The following is a 19384-nucleotide window of genomic DNA, read 5'->3' as shown; positions in this document are numbered from 1 at the left end:
TTAAGTCTGTTTCTTTTTCATGTCCACAAATTGCAAACATCCAGTGCCAGATTTAATAAGAAAAATGGGTGCACCAAAAAACTATTATTAAATAGTCAAACTCATGATGAGTCAAACAGCAGAATCAGAGATATCGTCAAACCTTTTGTGATTTTTCCGATGTTAGCGGAAAATATGCATTATAATGGAGTCTTATACACATGATGCAAACATTCTTTATGTATAAATATGAGGTACGGGGATTTCTACGTCACTAAGACCGGGGTTTTTAAAATGCCGTGTTTGAAGGAGCCGACTTCTGGTCAGTATTTAGGCAAACAGAAGAGTTAGAACACAAACTTCCCCTTGTACTTGAACAAGCATCAGCCTCTTGAACAAAAAGCTACTAAAGGAGGTCAGGTAGGTCGACTTCCTGTTTCATCACAGTGTTATTACACCCTGAACCCCTGAAAGAAAACGGATATACTTGAGCTTTAAAGGATATCCCCAAACTGTTAAATGGGAAGTACCCTAAAATATCACTCTATTCTCCTTTTAATGCAAATAGAGGGCCCAAATAACGAAGCCCTGGACCAAAGGTACACATACTTTGGGCCATATACTTTATAGATGCAGCTCTTTTTTGTTACTGAGTTGGTTATGTCCAACACTTTAAACAAACACCCAAAGACACTGAAGGTCACAGTATTTGTATTATCTATTTATTTATTTATTCTCAAATCAACCACTTGAGCTCAAGGTATCGATTACACCTTTGTGGAAATAAGTGTTCTTCCTGAAGGGCGGAAGTTCTACCCAAACCATTTGCTTCTGAAGAAGCCTTTTTAGTGGAAAGGGGGGTTCAAGGGTCCTTTTCAACCCCAAGGGTTCCATTAGAACCCTTTTTCCTCCAAATAACCGTTTTTGGAAGAAAGAGAACCCGTGATTGTCAGTCAGGATTGTTGTGGGTTGAGCTATCACACATCAGCCCCGTCCCTTTAGGAGACTCATGAGGAACCCTGGGTGGGTTCCAGATGAACCCCTTGGAATATAAAAGGGTTCTTGGTAGAACCCCCTTGGTGGGTTCCAAATGAACCCCTTGGAATATAAAAGGGTTCTTAGTAGAACCCCCTTGGTGTGTTCCAGATGAACCACTTGGAATATGAAAGGGTTCTTAGTAGAACCCCCTTGGTGTGTTCCAGATGAACCACTTGGAATATGAAAGGGTTCTTAGTAGAACCCCCTTGGTGGGTTCCAGATGAACCCCATGGAATATGAAAGGGTTATTGGTAGAACCCCCTTGGTGGGTTCCAGATGAACCCATTGGAATACAAAAGGATTCTCAGTAGAACCCCCTGGGTGATATCTTGTTAGCACCCTTAGAAGGCGGAAAGGTCCTGGGTAGAACCTCTAGAGAGGGTTCTGGGTGGAACCATTAAGCACTCGAAGGGTTCCCTGTAGAACCTTTCATACGGGGTTCTCGTTGGAATCTTTCACAGATGTTCGGTTCTATGTAGAAAACTATGAAAGCGTTCCAGGTGGAACCTTTAAAAAAGGTTCTACTAAATAAGGTTCTCCCATGGGGACAAGTCGCAGAACCCTATGAAGTTCCAGTTGGCATGTTTAGTGAACAACGCTGACTTTTAAAAGATGTTCATATTATCAACTGACATGTAATTTTATACGTGAGGGAACAAAAACTAGCTGCCTGTCCTTTACATCCTGTGTTTGTTTAGTTTTTTTCCTCATTCTTGTTTTTATTAACTAAGTTTAATGTGTTAACTAAGTAAACTGTGTTACACTTGTAGAACTAATACACACACTCAGAGTACACTTCTCAGTATTCTGCAAAATCTCAGTGAAGGGACGATTTTTTACTTATTTATTGTTTCTAACTATTCCGTGGAGATATCTCCACCAAATAACTGTTGTTTTTTTCCGTGTGCCGGGTGAAGTCGTCTTTGCTGCATTTGAGGAGCAATAAGGAAGTGTGTAGTGGGGAAACACAACACAAATAAACTGAATTGAATTGAACACTTTGAGGGTGAGGTTTAAGGCTGATTTGGGGGGTTTCTATGTCACTGTATTGACTTTATTCGTGTAGTTCAAAACAGTGGCGACTTAAACCGAGTCAATTACCGTCGGTTACTTATATAACGTCTTTTCACAGGAAACACATTTGGGTTAAGGCAACAAAAATACGTAGTTGGGTATATGAATAGATCGTCGTTTGGGTTAAAATAACTATGGAAGTGGCGTGAAAAAACCTCAACGTTGACTTCCTGTTTCACGCGAGGAACGAGGTCTTTATACGTCCTGGTTCAAGATTACGTGGCTAACGTGGGGATATGAAGATACTGGACTCAATATCTTTAGATTTTGGTCCGTTGTTGGAATGAAACAAGCGTTTTTCTAATACATCGCCGTGGGCATTTTTCACTATTTTCTGCCATTTTACAGACAAAACGATCAATCGTTGATTAAATGATCGTATAGTTTCAGGCATACGTCGGTCTCTTTCAAACAGGAAGTGAAGCAACAAGAGAATATCAATCCGTTGGTTTCAACAAGCTAATATTATGGAATGGCAACAGACACAAACGTTAGTTTTTTATTTATTGCCTTCATGTGATCATGAAACACTCACACTGAGGAGGTTTCTTTTTGCAGATGCAAAGACAACTTCACCCCTTTGTGTGTTTGTATGCATGTGTATGTATTGTGTTTGACCTGGGCTCAACATTATGACTTCGATGGATTTAGTGAACTCTTCATTCTTAACAAAGTATTCACAAATGTTCCTCAGATGCTACAAAACCAGAACAACTGCCAGTTGGGAGACGGTGTCACCTGATTCCTCTGAAAGCCCCTTTTTCTCTTGAATTATGTGACTTAAATCACATGAAGTGATCCGCCTTTTTTTTCTAATTGTACTTTCACATTTCAAGAAAAAACAAGTGACTGATATTTACTGAAAAGTCTATTTTAACACACGTCTCTTAACAAAGCGAAACCCTTGGAGAGACGCTAGCAGTGGTTATGGGAGGCGTGCAGCGTTGGTGAGGGGTTTGTGATGCTGCATTCACACTGAGAGCGACCTTTACTCGACACCACTCATGTTTGGACGGTTTACATGAAGCTACAACCAGCAGCCGTTAGCTTAGCATTGAGACTGGGTCCGATTGGCGGTTTCCAGTCCAATCACAACTTAAAACGAGCCCAATTCAATAAAAACCTAAAACAAATCTATAAATTCAGAATATTACGCTGCCCAACTGTAATAGTAATAATACTTATAACCAATTTTTAGGTTTAGCTAGTTGGAAAATGACCTAAAATATTAAGTTCACCATTAAACCAACCAATGGGTGCCACCGTTCTTCCAGCTTCCTGTTATCTTTCTAGAGAACTCGGAGGCTTCGATTGGCTGGAATTAGCACCTTTTTAAGGCAACCACATTGACACACCAGGAGGCACACATACCTCCTCATCTTGCTTTGTTTAGGCTCATAGTTAATTGTCTTAATAATAAAGCTCATTCTGTGAATGCAAGTTTTCAAACTGATGGCAACCAAGCAGCTAAAAGATGCCTTATTTCTGTTGGTTTTCATAGAGTTGTTGACGGCAGGAATGTTTTTCATAACTACGGTCGACCGCTCTCCAAACACAGGTATCACGTAACGTACATCCTCGCCCAGGTTTGGTTTAGCTGTACATAGGAAGGTTCATATTTTATATCGATGATGTGCAATTTTAATGAAGGGAAAGTTACTGCATTTGTTTTCTATCTCGGTCAAACAAAACACAGGTTTGAAATGTTTTTGGATGAGTTGCACGAAGGATTTGTGGTCTAAATTAAACTGGAAAAAGCTTCTCTTGCCTTTTCTGTATAATCTGAAGACGTTACAGTCTCTCTTCACTCTTAAATCAAACACCTAAAAACATTACAAACTAAACGTTTTGCGTCCAGGTAGGTGTTATTTTCCAGTGTACTCACTTGCTTGTTTAACTCTGTGGAAAAAAAAAAAGCAGTTGATCAGTTTTTTTTGTATCGTCGCTCAACGAGGTGCGCTTGTTTCGGTTCCTCCACGCTGGTGCCTCCTTACCACTGATTCTATTATTTTAAAACATCCACCAGCTGTCTGCTGAAACAAAAACAAGCGCACCCCATTTTGCTGTTTTCCTGGACAGAAGGAATGTGTGTTCAAACAAAGAGGGCCTGGAATTAATGATTACAATGAGCTACAAGTGGCTCGTAATTGCAGGGCTCTCAAGTTTTTAAGACAGGTGAGAGTGACATATCTCCCCCCCCACCCCCCGCCCTCGCCCATGCCGTATGCCCACAGACCAGCTCCCCTCCTCCCCATATTATTAATAGCTTTATTTTCATTGGTTGCTGGATTACATTTCACCCAGATACAACAGATTCCTTTTTCTGATTGGCTATTCGCATCGCCCATTTCTTTTTTTTGATTGGCTGATGAGTGGCACCTCGCGGCAGAGCTCCAGGGGATTCGGGGGAGACGTGCTTGATTCCTCCATGGTGAGGGCAGCGCGACCAGGTCATGTTTGTGCGCTGCGGCACATTAAATAGCCTAGAGTTTTTTTTTCAGCGTGAGAAATACGATGTGTGGCGGGAGGGCGTGACTTAAGACCGAAATGCGTGACAGTCACGCTCAATGCGTGACACTTGAGAGCCCTGTAATTGCTTTTTTTGTTATCATAACTTGGAAGAATTTGTAGCTAATCCCCAAAAACATCAACATAAGAAGGAATATACCGTAAATGTCGGGTTACAAGCCGCTCCTACCTCCGGTCAGTGTCCCCGCTGTAGCAAGCTAGGAGCAGCGCTAACTGCTAGCTAGCGCTGCTGCTGCTACCGGCCGCTGCTACTGCTAGCTAGCGTTGTTGCTGCTACCGGCCGCTGCTGCTGCTACTGCCCGCGTCGCCTCTGCCCAAGTCGGGTGTCGAGCCTGGTCATATTTTGGCACAAATGGGGAATTTCTTCAGCTGGTAATACTCTATTTGATGGCTGGTTGCCCCAAATTAAGTTTGTTTCACGCCCTTCAAAGAGTTTATTATGATGTGTTTTCATGATGAACAAGTTTACAACCGACTGATGTTTTATTTATTGTTACTACATTGAAACCGTGACCTGTGTATTATTCCTATTGACCTGCTGCTCATCAATTGGAAGTAAAACGGATTCTTTTGAACTTCACTGGCTCCTTTTTCCTACTTTTTCCAAGGATTTGTCTTAATTCTGAAGATTAATTACGTTTGAGGGGTTAATAAATAGACAAACAACAAAACCAACAAGTCCACATTGGCAGGTAAGGAGTTAAAAAGTAATAAAACTAATAATACCGTTTGACATAAAATATATAATGATCCTGAATAGAGTTGTAGTTTATGTCTTCTTCATTGAAGCAGGCGACCCCCTCTCTGACCAGCACCAACACTGGATTATAAACATCACACCTGATCCACATCAAACTGGACACATGGTAGGACTGCGTTTACGTTATTCCTCATGTGTGCTCTTCATCTGCAGCTCTACTCAGTTCAACCACAAGGGGGCACAACTGGCTTTCAGACAGACTTTAACCGAATACTGAACACGGTTCACTTTATACCAGAATTTAACATAAAGACTTAGTGCATATATAAAGTCAGAGGCAAAACATGTTCTGGTTTGACCACCCTGATGATCACTTTTTCTTAACGCACACAAAGTCCCTCTTCTCTGAGCAGGGGAAGTCGTTCCACATTCCCCAGCCTGGAAAAAATAACACATAGATATTATATACTTACAGATAATGAACCTCATGAAGGAACATTTTAGTTCTAAAGTGATTGTTTCAACGTGATGAAAGTCACATGATCAGGAGAAGGTGCACGTTCGTGTTAAATGATCATCTGTGCAATCAACGATTCGTAATTCCGTCATATGGCCACATGTTTTTTGTGTCAGTAGTATTTATGCTTCTGAAAGTTTACTGAACATAAATGTTACAGTTCTGGGTTCATCACTATGAGCAACCTCTCATATACAAGTATTCATGTGATCCTTGTTCATGTAAACATATTGATGATTGCAGATTTAAACTACAACTTTATTCACAATATCTCATAGTGATCCTTAAATCAAAAGTGTTTTTAATCTGCATATGAATCTACTTGTTTGTATTAGAAATGTATATTTAAAAAAGATCAATGTGGCAACCTCTCTTAAAGACAGTTTTTCATATTCAAAAGTTATTTTTATATAATCTATGTTCCGTCACCCTTCTCATTTGCAACAATGCAGTCCTCTTGTCCTCCAACATTGGTTGGTTCATTCTCTAAGAGCAACCCTAGGTTTCTCTTTAGCACTGTGGCCAGGCTGGCTGAGAGTCATAGCTCGGTGGATCTGTGTATTCCTATAGACCTCGGTAGTAGTGACTTCATGAACTTCTTCAATGGTAAGATTCTGGCTATTAGAGACAGGATCGGTGATCTCCTGCCCTCGGCTACTGCCGGTCCATCCTCAGGTGGGATGGCCATGGAGGAGGCTGTGGGCCCTGCTGTGTGTCTGGATGGATTTTTTACCATCAACCTCGACCAACTGTCTTCAATGGTTTCTACTTCTAAATCGTCTACCTGTCTCCTGGACCCTGTTCCGACTAAGCTGTTTAAGGAAGTTGTACCTTTAATTAGCGCCTCTCTACTAGATATTATCAATGGGTCTTTACTAACGGGTCATGTACCACAGTCTTTTAAAGTAGCTGTAATTAAACCTCTTCTTAAGAAGCCACTCTGGATCCAGATGTGTTGGCTAACTACAGACCTATCTCTAACCTTCCCTTCCTCTCTAAGATACTGGAGAAGGTAGTCACAAATCAGTTGTGTGACTTTTTACATAACAATAGTTTATTTGAGGAGTTTCAGTCAGGATTTAGAAAGCATCATAGCACAGAGACAGCACTAGTGACAATTACTAATGACCTTCTAGTTGCATCAGATAGGGGACTTGTCTCTGAACTTGTCTTGTTAGACCTTAGTGCAGCGCTTGACACCATTGACCATGACATCTTATTACAGAGACTAGACCAGTCGATTGGTATTAAAGGTACAGCACTAAGCTGGTTTAAGTATTTATCAGATCGATCTCAGTTTGTATTTGTAAACGATATTTTACTCGGCCCAGAACACCTCAGAAATCAAGTATCTGATGATATGGTTTCTCTGGATGGCATCGCTCTGGCATCTACCACCACCGTAAGGAATCTCAGAGTTATCTTTGACCAGGACCTGTCCTTTGGCTCCCACGTGAAACAGATCTCAAGGACCGCCTTTTTTCACATACGGAACATCTCAAAGATCCGGCACATCCTGTCTCAACGCGATGCAGAAACATTGATCCTCGCATTTGTTACCTCAAGACTGGATTACTGTAACTCAAGTATCAAGCTGCTCCGGAAGTCCCTTGGATCTCTCCAGTTGAACCAGAATGCTGCAGCTCGTGTACTAACGAGGACGCGGAAGATAGATCACATTACTCCTGTACTAGCTGCTCTCCACTGGCTTCCTGTAAGAATCATATTTAAAATCCTTCTCCTTACCTACAAAGCCTTAACTGGTGATGCACCATCATATCTTAAGAACCTTATAGTGCCATATTACCCCACTAGAGTATTACGCTCACTGAATGCAGGGTTCCCTGTGGTTCCTAGAGTGTTAAAAAGTAGGTTGGGGGCTAGAGCTTTCAGTTATCGGGATCCTCTTTTGTGGAATCAGCTTCCACTTTCAGTCCGGGGGGCAGACAGTCACCTCATTTAAGAGTAGACTTAAGACTTTCCTCTTTGATAGCTCCTTTTTACCCTTTCGCTAAGGCTGAGCCCTACAGAGGAAACTCATCTCTTTACCCTATCGCTAAGGCTGAGCCGGCCAACTTCCGGCTCAGCTCCTCTTCACCAAGACGGCCCGGTACAGCGCCTGTTTTACTGCTGCAGCCGCACCGATCCACCAGTCGATCTCCCGCTCCACCTTACCCTCACTCGTGATCAAGACCCCGAGATACTTGAACTCCTTCGCTTGGGGTAGGCACTCCGTCCCACCTGGAGGGAGCAATCCACCGGTTTCCGGCAGAGCACCATGGCCTCAGATGTGGAGGAGCTGACTCTCATCCCCGCCGCTTTACACTCGGCTGCAAAACGCCCCAGTGAATGCTGGAGGTCACGGTCCGAGGAGGCAAACAGGACCACATCATCTGCAAACAGCAAAGAGGCGACCCCGAGACCCCTGAACCTGATGTTCTCCGCCCTCTGGCTGCGCCTAGATATCCTATCCATGAAAGTCACAAACAGGGACGATGATAACAAGAATTCTTTACGATTAATACTTTTTTCAAACTCATTGGCCTTGACTCATTTTCAGTGAAGAATATATAACAGAACACATTTTCAATGACCACCCACTGTACACCCACCTGCACATTTATATTACACACAGGATGTTGGGGTCAACTGGACCCGGGGCTCATAAGAGTGTGGACATTGTAGGTCCTGAGTACCTTCACTCTGTCCTCCTGTCTGGGCCGGCTATAGTGTGTGCATGACACACACACACACACACACACACACACACACACACACACACACACACACACACACACACACACACACACACACACTATAGCCCTTCAGTTCCCGCACAAGGTTGCAACACTGTTAGTAAACTCAAGTACTTACACCTGTCTGCTCTCACTTTCCCGCTCATTTTACTCTGTCTTGTTGAACCAGTCTTTATTTGCTCAAACTCCATCCCAGCTGCAGATTGGGAGCAAAAAGCAAAATATATATATAATTATTAAAACAAAAAAGGGTCACTTCTGGGTCAGGGAGTTGGAAAAGACCCAAACTGGGCTGAGCTGAGTTTAGACTGAATTAGGTCTGAAATAAATAAGCAAACAAGCAAAGAAACTAAACAAACGCATTTACATTACTTATTTATTTTATGCTACCAGTGTAATCAGAGAATGTTGTTGCTGAAAACACACTGAAAGTGACAGTTTGGATATTTTGACATCAGTCACTGGGGATACAACAGAACCTCAACTCAGCTGAAGAGAGTTTCAGCTGAATGTTGTTCTCACGCCTTAAACAAGAGTCTGTCTCTCAGAGACATGGGAATACTTTATTACTGTTTGTTCTGATAATCACATGGTAATGATCCATTTGGGCACATTGGCAGAACATACACAGGGCATGAGAGTTGAGTATAAGAGAGAAGAAGATCCACCTGCCAGTCAGACAGACGAGCAGCAGAAACCAGAACACATCTGTGGTGAGTACACTTTACAGAATACAGGAGCTGCTGGTCTGACGCTGCCTCCATCAGTCACTTAGTTTGTCACTGTTATTATTAACGGATAGAGGCAGCGGGAAACCAGCAACTCTGTGTTCTGATGGGGAGAATTACTGTTGTACCTTACACTTATACATTTCAATGATATAATCCAGTAAATATGTTATCTTCACCTTAAGCATTTATGTTTTTCTACAATCAAAGTAGGTCTGAGTCATGCGTCCATCTGTGGTCACTGCTGTCCTGCTGTTGGTGGGCATCATCAACACTGTGACAGCACGACCTTACCGTTGCAGTTCCCGTGAGTACCGTGAGCAAAATAGCATTGAACTAAAACCCAAGCAAACTCAAGAAACTTGGTCATTGAAGCACTTGTGTTCTCACAGGTGCTCCTTGGGATTTATTTACAAAATTCCTCGTACGAATTGTGCCGAACGTGGATGAGTCCGCTATGGAGAGAGTCGCTGTATGACATACATCACGGTTAAAAAGACTTTCCAGTAGGCACAGGTGATAAAACACACACACACACACACACACACACACACACACACACACACACACACACACACACACGACACGGGTAAAAAAAAGAAGATAAATTCATCCTTTTCATGTCTTATATGTTCTGATAAAGTTCTGGTGAAGACTAGCACTCTTTCACATTTCTAATGATTTCAGGATTTATGCCACTCTTTGGATAGTGAACTGTTGTCAATACACAATCAAGTTGAGAAGAATAAGCCTCCCGGTCCTTGGTCTTTGGTCTTTGGGCATCGACAGCTCTCTCTGGTCAATACTGGAACAGCACAAGGTCACTGTGACTATCTACATCCTGTGTCCTTTTAACCAGTGAACCCTCTCATTAAACTTCTATTCAGGCTGGCTACGCACTGTGTAGTATGGGGCCGCTCCCTGTTCCCATAAATGTTCTCTTATAACCCGAGTCATGTCCGGACACGTGTGTGTGTGTGTGTGTGTGTGTGTGTGTGTGTGTGTGTGTGTGTGTGTGTGTGTGTTGTATGTGATTTTTGCAGTTGTACTTTAAGCATAATTTAAAACCAAGCACAAGACTTGATATTAAGTAAAAATAAATGTTTAAATATTTCTTTAACTAAAATGTGCATCACATCCTGTCACGTCGCTGTCAAGCCCCTTTCCCTGCAGGTGGCTACTCGTGATTTGCATAGCCCCGCCCTCGCTAAACTATCAATGGATGAATTAAAAAAAGAAAAGTCATGGAGGAAAATAGAGTTTAATTTGTGGAAGTATTAATTTGCTTTCACTGCCAACGATGCTGGCTGTATTGAGTTCAGTGCAGGTGAGTGACATCAAGAGGACATTCAGAGCTAGAAGGCAGTTCACGTTGATGAAAACCACCAACTTTTGCTTTGGCTATACTAAATATTTATGTTCCCAAAGGAATACCTGTGGGAACACAAGTGCGTTAACCCTTGTATGGTGTTCGAGTCTGTGAGACCCCTTTTTCATTTGTTATCAAAATAAAAATGATCCATCCATTCATTTTCAGCCGCTTATCTGGGGTCGGGTCGCGGTGGCAGCAGGCCCAGCAGGCCGACCCAAGCTTCCCTCTCACCCGCAACATTTTCCAGCTCCTTCTGGGGAATCCCGAGGCGTTCCCAGACAAGCTAGGAGATATAATCCCTCCAGCGTGTCCTTGGTCTTCCCCGGGCTCTCCTACCAGTTGACCTGCCTGGGAAAACCTCTAATGGGAGGTGTCCAGGAGGCATCCTGACTAGATGCCCGAACCACCTCAGCTGATTCCTTCCGACACGAAGGAGCAGCGCCTCAACTCCAAGTTCCCTCCTGATGTACGGGCTCCTTACCCTATCTCCAAGGTTCCTCCTGATGTCTGAGCTCCTTACCCTATCTCCAAGGTTCCTCCTGATGTCCGAGCTCCTTACCCTATCTCCAAGGTTCCTTCTGATGTACGGGCTCCTCACCCTATCTCCAAGGTTCCTCCTGATGTCTGAGCTCCTTACCCTCCTTGCCCCCCAACACAACCCCCCCCCCCCCCTCACCATACACAACAGCCCTGTGTCTGCAGTGGAGTCCTTCAGGTTCTGGGATCCACAATCTCCCGGGACTTGAAGTGGACCGCCAACATCAACACCATCCGGAAAAAGGCCCAGCAGAGGCTGTACTTCCTGTGCCAGCTCAGGAAGTTCAACCTGCTGATCCTGTTTTACTCCATCATCCAGTCTGTCCTCTGCTCTTCCATCACTGTGTGGTTTGGATCGGCCACCAGACAGGACAGAGACAGACTACAGCGGATAGTCAAGTCTGCAGAGAGAACTATTGGTTGCAGCCTGCCCTCCATCCTGGACTTGTACACCTCCTGAGACAGGAAGCGGGCTGGAAAGATCACTGCAGACCTCTCACACCCTGGACACAAGCTGTTCCAACTCCTCCCCTCTGGTAGGCGTAAACTAGATTCCAACACTGCATATTTAAAACCAAAGTGTGACACAAACTCACATCACGCTTCACTTCAGAGATTTCTGAGTGATTGAGGGTTCAAGTCTGACCTGTTACGTAACTCTGCTTCTAAATAAAGGACGTGTTTTGATGGAAGGTTTTTAAATACATTGGGCCCATTTTCAGACTTTAACCCTTTACATATCTGGAAGAAGTATTTAGATACTTTACTTCAGTAAAAGTACTAATGCCACACTGTAAAAAATGCTCAAGCTGCAGTAAAAAGTTCCTTCAGTAAAAGTATGTGAGCGTAATCAGTAAAACAAATCAGCAGAGTGGCGACCAGATAAACGCGAGGATTCATCACCGGAACACACGGAACGGATGTTTCCTTCTCATCGGAGTGGACGTGAACACTTCAGAAACGTGATCCGGATCCTCAGACAGACGCCCCGTGGAGATCCTCCTTCACTGAGAGTGCACTTCCCATTTGGGTGTTGCATTCAGGACCACCGGGAAAAGTTAGGACAAAACATAAAACAAATACAGTTCGCACATGAAGAGTTATTGTCATCCTGAATACAGTTGTAGGTATTCGCTTTGTTAACACAGTAAGTAACACTTTTAATAAAATTACAATGAGGGCAAAAACAAATCATAATGTCTTAGAAAGCATTTATTTATAACAATATGGACAAATCAACTTCTCTTTACAATTCTGCGTTCTTTTTTTTTCTTTGCGTGTGGATTTGACTTGGAAGTGTAATTTCCTATTTTTATGGAACGGTCTTCAACGTCACATGTGACTGAATATGAAGGGTTGTCCCTGAGAGGTGGGGCAATCTCCAGGTCATGAACTTTCAAGTTTTTCATGTATACATTATCAATATACAGTATATTAGTATATATCTTCCACCTAATGCTGCTGTCTGGGTCGTGCGTTTGAGTCCTGTGTTTTTTCCCCTTTGGTTCACCAGTCATAACAGGGACTTAGTAAATAAACAGTAGTATTCAAAGTCTGTCTGAAAGTCTGTTGTGCCCCCTTGTGGTCGAACTGAGAACTCATGCTGAGGACAGGTGGGATGTTTAGCTCTTGTGTGGACACATACAACAGACATATATTAATATTATATTAATATTATATTAATATTAATATATATATATGTATATATTAATATATATAATATATATATATATATATATATATATATATATATATATATATATATATATATATATATATATATATATATATATACACATTAAGTAATTGTTGGATTATATGTGTTCAGATAATGGACCTCATGAAGGAACAATTATGTGTTAAAGTGATCGTTTCAACTGGATGAAAGTCACATGATCAGGAATTGGTGCACGTTCATGATAAATGATCATCTGTGTAATCAATGCCCCAAAATTACTTTATAAGAACAAATGTTTTTATTCATGATTTGTCTTCTATGACAATGTTGGAGGAAAACAGTTTTCTGTTAAATGCATGCTGTCTTGAGGAGAGAAGACTTGAAATTGCAATTATTAAAGTTAACATGTTGTATTTTCTGACTCTGCTTCTTCTTGCAATAATGTCCTGATTGATGACTTTACAACAGCGTCCAGTAACAATCTTTCCAACATACACTTAATGAATGTATTGTTATATAATAAAACACAACACATTTAGTATCATTATTGTGACAACTTCTCTTAAACCTCTCATGTGTTATTTAAGAACTGCTCTGGGCCCTATTCTTCATACCTGGCTAGAAAGATGATGACAGAAAGATTCACAAATATATTCGATTTACAAATGCACACAGAAGGGTTTACAAATACATTCCAATAATTTATTTAAATGTAAAAAAAAAAATCACAAATATATTTCTACATTTGTATGTATTTGTGCGTTGATTTTTCTATTTCTTTGTGGATTTGTATGGATTTATTTGTGGATCGCATTGCATTTGTTTGGAGATGAGTTTCCTCTGTAGGGCTCAGCCTTAGCGAAAGGGTAAAGAGATGAGTTTCCTCTGTAGGGCTCAGCCTTAGCGAAAGGGTAAAGAGATGAGTTTCCTCTGTAGGGCTCAGCCTTAGCGAAAGGGTAAAGAGATGAGTTTCCTCTGTAGGGCTCAGCCTTAGCGATAGGCGGTGCGTCGTTACAATGACATGGCCCGCTTTTAGTAAGACAGAATAAATCAATATGATCATCTGATAAAAGATTTGACTAATACAGCTTTAGATGACAGAGTCCACATTTAATTATCCTGTTTTGTTGCACTTTTGTGTTGGTGGTGTTAACTTTCATGAGGTTATTTTGTATTTTCTCGTGTTTACTTTTGACTTAATTAACTCCAGTGGCCGTGTGCAGACAGTCTCTGTAGGGTTTTGGGTGGGGAACTTGTCTAATGGAAGCACAGAGAAGCATGTAAGACTGAAACTCTGCTTCCTGCTGTGAACTCTGGCTTGTCATGGATTAAATTCACTAATAATCTGGGCGGTGGAATGATGACATGCAGATAAACAAGTCATCGCTGGTCAAGAAGGGACACATAATAAATACACAACCTCTTAGTTTTCTACTTTTCATGACAGGTGAGGCCTCCCCTGACGTCACCTCCCTGAGCTCCACCTAAACAAACTCAAACATTTACAGAACAATAATAAGATTACAAAGTACCGCCCACATTGTTTGATTGACAGGTGAAGAACAAGCTCTCAGCAACAATGATGGACAAAGCGTAACCCCGCCCCCTGCTGGAGACAAGCCGGGATGAACCCCACACACACAGTGAAGGCGCGTCAGCCAGCTATCAAACTGTTTCTAGAACATACCAGAGTCATATTACACTGTAAAAACATGGCGGCTACACAGGAAACCAAAGCACATCAACACACGTGATGACACTTTGGTGGGCGTCACATTTTAATGTTTGCCAGTAACTGTATTTTATATTTTGGGCATTTTTTGGGAAGACAAAAGAAGAAAGAACTTTGTTCATTCTTGAAACAAGAAATACTTTATTCATCATGTAAACCACATCAAACTCAAGGCCCGCCGCGTTATTTTATGTGGCTTCATGGACCCGTTTTCAGTGAATCGCGGACCTTTGCATGGGCTTTTATTTTGAAGGGGATTTTTTACGTGCTTTTATTTTGAAGGAGATTGTTTTATGCAGCGGAGCGCCATCTATTCACACTCCTCAATGCTGCGTTCACAACACGTCTTACTTGCATGATTTTACACATTGGACTATTTGTGATAGTTAAGCTTCATTACCGACTTTTTTATTCCATGTTTGTGCATGAAAACACTGAGTCTGTTAAAAAGGCTGAAGTTATACAAATATTATGTGTGTTGTACTACCTCATGTCCTTAAGATGCACTTTTTGGTTTTTAATTGAGTGGAAAAGGGAATGTTTATTTAAAAAAAATGTGTGTTGGCATACTGTGATATTGTGTACTTTCTCAGGTTCAAACTGCACCACATCATTAAATTAATTTGAGAAGTTGAAAATGTTCCTTACATTGGATCTCAGCTTGTCATGAAGGGGTCAAGGTGGGTCCTGCAGCCAGACCAGTGGAACCACTGCCCCAGACCAGTGGAACCACTGCCCCAGACCAGTTCAACCACTGGCCCAGACTGCCCCAGACCAGTTCAACCTTTGCCCCAGACCAGTTCAACCTTTGCCCCAGACCAGTTCAACCTTTGCCCCAGACCAGTAGAACCACTGCCCCAGACCAGTTCAACCTTTGCCCCAGACCAGTGGAACCACTGCCCCAGACCAGTTCAACCTTTGCCCCAGACCAGTGGAACCACTGCCCCAGACCAGTAGAACCACTGCCCCAGACCAGTTGAACCACTGCCCCAGACCAGTTGAACCACTGCCCTAGACCAGTAGAACCACTGCCCCAGACCAGTTGAACCACTGCCCCAGACCAGTAGAACCACTGGCCCAGACCAGTAGAACCACTGCCCCAGACCAGTTGAACCACTGCCCCAGACCAGTAGAACCACTGCCCCAGACCAGTTGAACCACTGCCCCAGACCAGTAGAACCACTGCCCCAGACCAGTTGAACCACTGCCCCAGACCACATGCATGTCTTTATTTGCTCACAATTACTTGTTGGACCAGTTATGTCTTTCTCAACTGTGACAAAAAAGCTTTAAAGAAAGTTAATATAATAACAACGTGCGTTTGATCTTTGTCTTTGTTATTTTCTTCTGTTTTAAGTTTGATCTTTATAATTGTATATTTATTATAATTTAGTAATGTGGGTTTCTTAACCCTAAATTAAATGGACTTCTGTCATAGTAACAGAGAAATTTGCTTCCATATATTTTTACATTCATATAAATGCATGTACAATATTTGTACACTTGAATAAACAATAATCTGATACAAAGACAGTTAACATGATGCTGGGAGGAGTTAAATGTCTACAGTGTTACAGTTACAACCCTTTGAGGACGACCATGATGCTGATGAGGCCCGGGGTGAAAATGAGTTTGACACCCCTGATGTAAACCTTCAGTTTGTTCACATCCCATCAGTAAAGTCTGTTAAATTAGTTTCACCTGAATCTCACTTATGTAAAATAATAGTGAATGACTTCCTTATTGATTATGATCATGATACTTTATTTTATAATACAACATAGTACATCATTTGTATGTTGATTCAGACAACAACAACATTTAGTCTCACACATATAAAGATAGAATACTTTACAGGAAGTGGTGAGAATAAAATATCTAGGATAAAGAAGCTCTGGTGCTTTCTCTCTTTAAGACCCATGCAGAGGAAGAGACACAACAACAAATACATCAACAACAATATTCATCAAACATTTAGAGATCAGAGAAGTTTACATTTTCCTGCAGAGAAATATGAGTTCAGGTCAACAAAGATGACCATGAGCAGTGAGAGCCTCCACGACTAAACAGACACAGGAAGGAGCTCAAACATCTACACAACAATAATGAGAACACGTCAAAGCACCGCCCACAATGTTTGATTGACAGGTGAAGAGAAATCAGCTCTCGAACAATAACATCAGTTTAAGAATTAAAACACATAATTGAACCTGCTGTCCCTTAAATCACTTCTGTCTGTTTGAGTTGACAGAACTCAGCAGTGGCTCCATAATTATAAAACCCAACTCCAGCATAGAGAGGCTGAGTGAATGAGGTCTGGACTCTGTGGAGGAGAGTCATGGTTTCAGAGACGCTGTAGAAGGACAGAACACCTGCTGTGTGATCCAGGTACACTCCTACTCTGGAGGACGGAGGACCAGAGACGGGAGCTCTGATGTTGTTGTACCGGAATGTAAAACTGTTGTTGCCACAATCTAACGCCCAAGATTTGTCATTGCATCCAAACACACATTCATTAATGTTCCCTGTTCTGCTGATATTCTTGTATGAGACTGATACATCAACTCCTCCTCCTCTCCTCTCCACCTCCCAGTAACAACGTCCAGTCAGACTCTCTCTACTCAGGACCTGATAACAACCAGTGAACCTGTCTGTGTGACTAGAATAAGACTGTTGTTCATTCATTAATGTTGCTTTTCTGTTCCCCTCAGATAATAACAGATCTGTGTTCGCTGTGTTTGGATCCAGAGTGATGTCACGTGAATACCTTAAGAATCCAGCTCTGGTCTTGGGCTCTGCTTGTGACAGTAAAACGTCCACTTCAGTCACTGCCAGTGAGACGTTTGTCCACTCGTCCCTCAGGACGTCCTGTAGTTTATCTCTGACTTCTGACACAGCCGCCGTCACGTCCTCAAAGTATCTCAGAGGACGGATGTCGATGCCGGTGGAGTCTGTAGACTCACTGAGTGGTGCCAGTGAGGGGTAGTTGTGTAGGAACTGGTTGTGATCCTCTGTGTGTGAGAGCAGCTTCAGCTCAGCGTCCTTCCTCTTCAGCTCAGCGATCTCCTGCTCCAGCTTCTCCTGAAGCTCTTTGACTCGACTCACTTCCCTTTTCTGCTGGGATCTGACCTGCTGCTTCACATCGGAGCTTCTGTTCTCCAGGAGACGGATCAGCTGGGTGAAGATCTTCTCGCTGTCCTCCACCGCTTCATCAGCTGAGAGATTGACGGCCTCCACCTCCTGATGGAGCAGCTTCACGTCCTTCTCTCTGTCCTGGATTCTCTGCTGGATGTTTAGTCGACTCCCCTCCAGCTCTCTCTGCCTCTCGGTCCTTTCTGCTGCAGCTGAGACTGTGTCGTGGCCTTTATGGTCATCCATTAAGCAGAGATAACAGATACACTGCTGATCAGTACGACAGAAGATCTTCATCACCTCATTGTGACGAGAGCAGATGTTCTCCTGGAGCTTCTTGGACGGCTCCACCAGCTTGTGCTTCTTTAATGGAGCCGCTTCATAATGAGGCTGAAGGTGTTTCTCACAATAAGAGGCCAGACACACCAGACAGGACTTGAAGGCCTTCCGTCTCCTCCCAGTGCAGACATCACAGCCCACATCTTCAGGTCCAGCATAGCAGTGATCAGCAGCAGCAGCTTGGAGTCCAGTCTTCTTCAGCTCCTCCACTAAAGCTGCCAGCATGGTGTTTTTCAGCAGGACAGGCCTCGGTGTGAAGCTCTGCCTACACTGAGGGCAGCTGTGGAGTTTCTTACCGTCCTCTTCGTCCCAGTGGCTTTTAATACAGTTCATGCAGTAGCTGTGTCCACAGGGAATAGCCACCGGATCCTTCAGTAGATCCAGACAGATGGAACAAGAGAAGCTTTCCCGATCCAGCTGAACTCCTTGCTGCGCCATTTCAGCTCTCAGTAGCAACGACTGTCTGAGTTTCACTTCCTGAGAAACGACTCTGCTTTGACTTGATCTGAACAACACGTGATGTTCAGTGAACGGGGCGCGTCAGCTCTATTGCTTCACACCATGTTGGTTACACCCATCTGTAAAGCTGTAGATCTGAAGGGGAGGGAAGAGGACAGAGTCCAGCGGCTGTGTTAGAGAGCAGGAGGAAGAGGGAGGGCTTATCAAGCTGTGGTTCATTCCAGGAAGAGGAGCGGCGCTGTGAATGTGAACTTTGTTTTACTCTTTAAAAAAAATACTTCTGCGAGTGATAAACCAGTATTTCAAGCTTCAATTTGTATGTGTGCAGTTTTATTCCTATTTGAAGAACCCAGCAGAATTAAAGCTTTCACAGCAGTGTGTGTGTGTGTGTGTGTGTGTGTGTGTGTGTTTCTTCTTCGGTCTACTACCGGTCACATACGTCACAGTATCAGGTGTACTTTATGTTGTACTGTCTTCATCTCCACTAACTATCAGGTACTGGACTAAGTACATACTCGAGGTATTTTTTACTTGCTCACTTTGCTACTTCATACTTCTACTCAGTACATTTCAGATACTCTATTGTACTTTTTTACTCCACTACATATATTTTACAACTTTAGTTAATCATAATTCTTAAAGACTAAGAATGTACATAAATATATAGTATAAGATAATTAAATACAATACATTGTTTAAGAATAAACAGGTGGCTAAATTATTACAAATAATAATAATCGTAATTATCATATTTTTTTAATATTAATGATGATAATATTACTATCTTAATTTATCAAATACTTGTCATAGTTTT

General features: G+C 42.4%; 1 protein-coding gene across 1 annotated transcript in view; it reads right to left on the bottom strand.

The window, feature by feature from the left end:
• Positions 1-16386: 16386 nt before the first annotated feature.
• Positions 16387-19384, bottom strand: part of LOC306734105 (tripartite motif-containing protein 16-like) — a 36119-nt gene continuing 33121 nt past the window's right edge. The window contains exon 2 of the mRNA XM_079215437.1: positions 16387-18072. Within this exon, the coding sequence (XP_079071563.1) occupies positions 16861-18072 (1212 nt within the window). The 3' untranslated portion in view covers positions 16387-16860. The remainder of the gene's footprint in view (positions 18073-19384) is intronic.

Source organism: Taurulus bubalis (assembly GCF_910589615.1).
Source record: "Taurulus bubalis genome assembly, chromosome: 3".
Classification (NCBI taxonomy): domain Eukaryota; kingdom Metazoa; phylum Chordata; class Actinopteri; order Perciformes; family Cottidae; genus Taurulus; species Taurulus bubalis.
Note: the sequence above shows the minus strand (reverse complement) of the source record. Positions and strands in the feature narration are given on the sequence as shown.